This window comes from Morone saxatilis, unplaced genomic scaffold (genome assembly GCF_004916995.1).
Source record: "Morone saxatilis isolate NCDOM2014 unplaced genomic scaffold, NCSU_SB_2.0 Contig16, whole genome shotgun sequence".
In the NCBI taxonomy this organism is placed as follows: domain Eukaryota; kingdom Metazoa; phylum Chordata; class Actinopteri; family Moronidae; genus Morone; species Morone saxatilis.
Window position 1 is genome coordinate 19,739,054 of NW_023339718.1, and position 7,334 is coordinate 19,746,387.

At 41.0% G+C, this 7,334-nt stretch overlaps 1 protein-coding gene across 1 annotated transcript in view; it reads left to right on the forward strand.

Moving 5' to 3' along the window:
• The window catches only part of wdfy3 (WD repeat and FYVE domain containing 3), a 91,587-nt gene that overhangs the window by 19,400 nt on the left and 64,853 nt on the right, over nucleotides 1-7,334 (forward strand). The window contains exons 2-4 of the mRNA XM_035658294.1: nucleotides 383-593; nucleotides 2,473-2,596; nucleotides 4,925-5,034. Coding sequence (XP_035514187.1) covers nucleotides 414-593; nucleotides 2,473-2,596; nucleotides 4,925-5,034 — 414 coding nt within the window. The 5' untranslated portion in view covers nucleotides 383-413. The remainder of the gene's footprint in view (nucleotides 1-382; nucleotides 594-2,472; nucleotides 2,597-4,924; nucleotides 5,035-7,334) is intronic.

Here is a 7,334-nt window from a genome sequence, read left to right on the forward strand (position 1 = left end):
TATGGTGGCTTGCTACATGTTTAGATTGTTATAATGTTACATTATAAAATGATTTAAAATGCTGTTAATGTAGATTTTGTTCAACAGTACATACAGTACAGTATCATTTGAATTGTTACAATGATAGTGTGTGATATAATACCTAGATTTTGGTACAGGTGGTAGAGTGATACCGATAATTTGAGAAATATCCGTACAACCTAAATAATATACTGTCTAAAATTGGCAAAACTGTGTGCAATGTCAACTTTTGGTATTTGAACAATACTGCGGTTTAGTTGGTACCAAAAAAGCATCAAGGTTCAATCCTCAGCCCAACAGCACGTTTTAAGTGTTGACTTGCTTTAAGACATGTCTTAAGCCTCCTGTCTCTCATCTGCAGGGCTGCCTTTGCCCTGACAAAGCCGCTAAAGATGAACATGGTGAAGAGGATCATGGGGCGGCCGAGGCAGGAGGAGTGCAGTCCCCAGGACAACGCGCTGGGCCTGATGCACCTGCGACGCCTCTTCTCTGAACTGTGCCACCCTCCTCGCCACATGACCCAGAAGGAGCAGGAAGAGAAGCTCTACATGATGCTTCCTGTATTTAACAGGGTAAGTCACACCAGGGGTGGAGGGAGGGCTGGAGGTGGTCCAGACACAGGCAGATAAACGGTGACGGTCTCCATTACAATTCTGATCAGAACAGAACAGAACAGATATCAATTCTCATAAGGACACTTAGTTGACCGTTGACTGAAAAGCATTCATTTGGGTTCTGCAATGTATAAAGCTGGCATTCAGACCTGCTGTTGACTGTCTGTCTTTAAAAGGTTAATGGTCATCATGGTGTCACAGGCAAGGTGCTCCATCTACTCTTAGAGTGCCTCTTACATCATGGACTGATATAAACTCAGTATATGAGAAGTCACCTGGAAACTATTTGGAATTAAAATTCTGTGGTCAACTGCTAATTTCCATACGCACCTGAGTAGACACCTCGCAGTCCCAGTGCAGTTTAATCTGATGGAAATAAACTTGCTATCTGTGCAGGTGTTAACGTTAAAGTTCAGCTAAATATAGCACAATGACATACATGTTTTCACACTAGCTTTGGGTCCCTTACATTTATCATCCATCTACAATGTAAATGATCAAACCTCTGTATTAGAATCACACTTTATCACAACCTCTTATACTGACACTGAATTAAATCTTGAGCGCCTTGGGATCAACCTGATCTCCAAAAATATTTGACAAAGGTAATATTGTCTAATGCACACCTGGTACACAGGTGCAGGAGAGTCATGCAGAGGCAGTGAACTCCCACACACTGTCAACACTAAGCTTAATTAAAAAAGTTTTGATCATACGCCTTTTGGCTTTTACTTTTGGCTTTAACCTCACATTATAGAACATCCTCATACTTGGCTGGCCACAGGCTCAAAACTTTATACATAAACTCAAACAAGCAATGTCAATGTGTTGGAAATGTCGTAAAAACGTCCCTACGTCCCTAGTCTTTTTTGATTAGCTGATTAATCTTTTAGTCTCTACAATATGAAAATATAGTGAAAAACGAACGATCATCAGTTCTGAGAGCCGTGTGACATTTTTTTTTTCTTGTTTTGTTTGACCAACAATCCAAAACCTGAAGTATGCATGTAATACTGTAAAGAGAAAGAAGGAAAAAACAAACAAAAGAATCCCTTAAAATTGAGAAGCAATTAAATTGTTCTTACTTAAATTTCTATTGATTGACTAATTGATTATAGACTAACCATTCCAGCACTAATGACAAATAAATTGGACAACGAATGAATTAATAATTAATTGGCCAAGGAATCAGTGTCTGTTTTTCCAACAAAAGAGATAATGCAGGACTCAGTGAAATGATTTCTCTGTTTACAGTCTTTCTTTATATTACACTGATAGAGTAGTATGCCTACATTGTGTTGTAGCAGCTGCTGCGAGCTGCCCTGTTGAGTGTTCTCGTCAGACTGGAGTACCTTAGTAAGGGTCTCTTGTCAGCTAATTATGCAGTGCTGGCTGTGATTCCCTCACTGGTGGCATAATTCATGTCAGAATTCAAAAGTAGAGTACTCCCGGTGCAGCAGGACACCAGGCTCCAGGCCTACTTTCATGTCAGATTTGCTGCGTAAATAAATACACGATGAGTCGTTGTTGAATGAAGTGTAGTTTATCTTTGCCCTGCTCCCCCGAAGGCTGTGCTCTGTGGTTGTAAAATTAGGACATGGCAGGAAAAGCCCAGAGAGATGCGAGCCAGTGCACCTGTACCTTGATGATTTCTGTGTGTCCCTGCTCGATGTGATTGCACACTGTGGGGAACTGCTGCTTTATTTACAGTTTCATTGTTTTCTCTTTTCTCTCCAGTAAAGAAGTCATTTTAACCCTTGTTACTGTATAAAGGCATACGATTTCTTCTTTTTATTTTAGAGTAACACATGGATTTTTTGGGGGATTTCTTCTTTAGGTGTTTGGGAATGCTCCACCCAGCAGCATGACGGAGAAGTTTTCTGACCTGCTGCAGTTCACTACCCAGGTCTCACGGCTCATGGTGACCGAGATCAGACGAAGAGCCTCTAATAAATCCACAGGTGAGCCCTCTGACACGTAGATTTATTACGGTAAAGTCATGTCATGTCATGTAAATGTCATAGGAAGTTTGTAAACATCAATTTATCCTTTCTTCATCCGTTACGGTTATTTCCCATAACCGGTTTGCTTCTTGTCATGATGATTTACTCCCTTCCCCCCATGTGCGGGTGTGTTTATTCTCCCTTTGGCTTTGCTGGTAAAAGCCACATTTCCACCAGAGGGACTAGGAACCTTTGGAGGAACTAGGTGCACTTCTCCCTTGGGGAGAAACTTTGGTATTTTTGAACCCTATTTTCCCTTGTTTTTGTGTCTAAGTGACTAATGGGGACAACAGTTTTTGAAATTGGTCCAGTATTGCCACCAAAACAGGGCCTGCAATAGCTAATCCTTAATAATTTGCACATTCTTTTTTTTAGCCCCCAAAAAAAGTTCTTGTTTTCTCTGCTTGCGGGATTATTTTCCAAAAGTACACAAACTTTGGGAGGGAAGCTTGCAGCGGTAAACATTTCTGATTGGAAATACCAGTGGTTTGTTATTGCATTGTGCTTTGACATATCAACATTACATACATACACAATACGTTACGGAAGAAAGCATGCGACAGATGGACCAACAACGAAGTCCCAGCATCGTTGTATATTCACGCAAAAAAAAAGCTGGAAAGCTGCAGCAAATATATCTTGCAAGAAAAAGAACATGTGCAGAATATAGATAGGCATCTTTTCATCCATTGGGAACAGTGTCTGTCTCATGACACAACTGACTAAAATGTCAACAATGACCTGTTAACTGTTTCTCACTCAGTAGATATTTTTGTACTAAGGACCAATGCAATGTGTGTTGAATCTCACATGGAAGGTTAGGTCTTTCACCTGAGGTGAGCAGCAGTTATCTCCCCTCCTTTTGGACAGTAGTTACAGCAGTTTAGTGACAACACACACACACAACACACACACACACGACACAGCCACACACCACACACACACAACACAACACACACACACAACACACACACACACACACAGGGTTTTAAGTCTCTAGCTTCCTGCTTCTAACTTATCTTACTTTATCATCTCTCTTGTCTCTGTCTGAACATGTGATGTGTTGTTTTCAAGCAGAGCACAGCTCCGATTTTGCAACACCACAGTCTTAACACACACTCCTCCAGCTGGTCACCAGGCCTCTGAAGATTGAGTCAGTGGTTGACTCAGGGTCTAAACTGACTTTGATATGCTCCAAATCAAATTAGACTAGACTCTTGTAAGGAAGGGTGTTTAATCTGGAACGTTTTCAAAAATGTCCCATCTAAAGCTGACAGAATATGTGTGATACAATCAGTCATCCATTGTTGCTAACAATACCACAATGCAATCCGTTGCATTTTATAATTGTGCAACTCTACACCTGTAAGTGATGATGAAAACTGATTCATAATTGTCCAAACTCTAAATGTACTGTTCACTATTGAGTAAACTACTGTCTCCTATAAAGGCAGTAGTGGATGTGTGAATGAGTGAATGACGGAGTAATTTTGGAAACAGCGCTGGTTGTTTCCATGTTTGGAGATAAGTCTTTGTTTTAAGAGCCAGACAGACTGGAACATCTTAAACATAGTGTGTTTAATCACTGCTCTACATCACTGCATATGTTGTGTTAGCTAAACTGCATGTATCCATAGAATAAATACCAACTATATACAGTATGTTCATCATCTTTATCTCTGTATTCCTTTCTGTAGCAGACACAGGTTATTGAAGACAGCCTGGCTTGTATTTAGTTGTACAAAATTAGACAAAATACTCCTTCTCCCCGACAAAAAAGGTCTAACATATCATACTATTTCTCTAAGGCATCCTAGTCCTTTGTTTTGATGGAGGAGAGAAAGAGATTTGCTGGGAATTGGATAAAGGCCAGAGATGACATTTGGACAAAAGTCCTCTGTGAAGCATTCATGTTTTGAAGCCAATACATAGTTGGTTTATTCAGTGTTTTCAGTGCCCACCGGCTGCAGGAGCCACATGTGAGATTGACATTTGCCTTGTTTCTTTTTTCCTATACTATTATGTTTAAACATGTTGTCTGTTGAAGAGTGGAATATCAAACAGCACATTAGAAACTTGTTAATATGTACAAATGATGTTTTTTCCCCCTGCAGAAGCGGGCTGTAGACAAGACTCCTGTCACTTCCACCAAGATGATTTATTTGTTGCATAACTGATCATTGTTCCAGCAGCCCATCTGCCTGCCACAATGAGCTGTCACTCTCCTTTAAGTTAACTGTGTGTTTATGTGTGTGTGTGTGTGTGTGTGTGTGTTTGCTTCTCCAGAGGCAGCCAGTCGAGCCATAGTCCAGTTCCTGGAGGTGAACCAGAGTGAGGAGGCGAGTCGTGGCTGGATGCTTCTGACCACCATCAACCTATTGGCCTCCTCCGGACAGGTTGGCAGAATAACACTATACTCATTTTTTGTGCTCTCTCTTCGTGTTTTTCTGTTTGTACCCTTGATTTTTGTTTTGTTTTGTTTGTTTGTGAGGATTGCCCTCCTACATGTGAGCGTAGCTGGATAAATCAAAGGAAACAACTTGTAAAAGAAGAGGTTTCTCAGTGTTCTGTCTCTCTTTGACCCATTTGCATCCTCTCTCTTTGATCTCTCGGCAGAAAATAGCATCAGCCTTTGTAAGAACTGAGAAACAGGCTCTTGAGTACAAGTAAAAATCCCCACCAGACCATCCCACCTCATTCTCCCCAAATAGTAATTTGTTAAATCTGTTTTACCGCACTGAATGAAGGAATGGATGCTGCTCCTGTTTATATCTGATAGTTGTCTTCTACTCATTCAAGACTGCTGCATGTAATTCTGAATTTTAACATGGCAGCTTCTTGGGCTTGTGGTTTAAAGGTCAGGCAGTAAGGTCTTGTTTATCGTTGTGCTCTTGCACTGTGGCCAGCAGCAGACGCCTTTTGAACTTTTCGGCCTGCATTCCTCTGGAGGTCTTGAGGCGAGCATCGCTGTCAGCTGACCGGCTGGCTGCTGACCGGCTGGCTGCTTTTTTTTCCTGCTCCGCTGCACATCAGAAATTCACTGTTGCTGTCGAGTCAAACACTTCCTCTCTCCTTCTGCGGAGATGTTTTAACACCCTGATCTTCCTTTAACAAAATGCACACACTCACAGTATCCGTGTCCATTGCAGGGGTTAGCTATAGGTTTACTCAAGCCCTGAACATTTAAGAGAATATTTGTGGAACACTACATTTGGAAGCTTGAAGGAAAGGTTAGATATAGTACAGTTGGTGTTAATGCTTGTTTGTTTCTGCTGCTTGATTTTTAAGACAGTGTTCTGTGCACTACTAAAAGTTGAAGGATAAATGCCTCAAAGGGGTCATTAAAGTGCCACTGCTTACTGTGTACACTGCAGTTAAAAAATAAACATTCAGGCTTGTAACAATGCATAAAGCAAATCTTCTACTATCGGGGAATAAAACCAAGGTTTATTTTTCAAGTTCAACTCTTTGCTTTAATTTAAAGTTCTCAGAAGTGGCCTCCCTGGTGCGCACAGCAAACACGAAACATGTCAGGATTTAAACCACTCACACGTCACTGAAATTAAGTTTCCTTTCTGTTAGGGGCTGGTTCTGTTTTATAGTCCGGTTAGCCTTTTCAAAATGCATTCTAGTACATTTCATTCGGCTGGCGGATCGTGTCCGTTTTAAGTGAAGCCAGATTGACTGTATTTTACGGTTGTAGAAATGCCAGATTGTTATTCTTGTTGAGCCAGGGAACATTTTTTGACTGTATGAATGTAGAATCTGAAGTAAACATCCGATACAACTCCTTCAACAGTCCTTCAGTCTTTGCCATTTAAAGGAAGCAAAAGAAAGTTTCTTACATTTTTTGTTACTGTTTCTGAGGCTAATTTTTCTGTTCAGACTACTTAACCCTGCTTGCAGTGTTAACTGTAAATTGGTATATGTAGAAGTATTATGCCAGAAATGTGCACATTTTTGGCCCTGGGGTTTTTTTTTCCCAACCAACAGCAATATTAACCAGCATTTGCATGTTCCTGGAAACCTCCCAACCTGCTCCTGTGTCATTCAGGCAATGGTTTCATTATACTGCTGCGTAACTGTTTACTGATTTCAGTACACACAAACTTGACAGGAAAAAGAATGACCTACCAGGTTGGCTCACGGTCCGGTTTGTGTGTGTGTGTGTGTGTGTGTGTGTGTGTGTGAGAGTGACCGGGTTTAATGGATTTGTATTCTTTTCCTCTTGTGTCTCAGACAGTAAAACAAAGGACCCTCCTGGCAGCTGGCCTCCCATAAACCTGACGTCACTCCCCTCTCTTTAATGCTGTCCCTCTCTCTCTTTTCCTCTCATCGCCCGCTTTCCTCCCTCAGATGATAAAACAGCAATTTTTGTGTTTGTAGTCTCTCTATCTCAGCTTATTTTTTTTTTTTTTTTTAACAGGATGCCCTTCACGCTCTTTGTGTTTTTTCTTTGAAACACACACATATAGGTTTTTGACATTTTTCCCTCTTTCTTTCTCCTTTTGTCTGTCTCTTTTCCTTTATCTCTCTCTCTTGTTCCTTTTCTGTCTTCCTCTCTCTCTTTTACCTTATACACACAGACACACACATCCAATAAAATGTCTTTTTTCCAGGTGACCTTGACCTTAAAGCTGCAGCAGGGCCAATATGTCACAGCCTGTAAACACACACACACACCCTCCCCCACTCC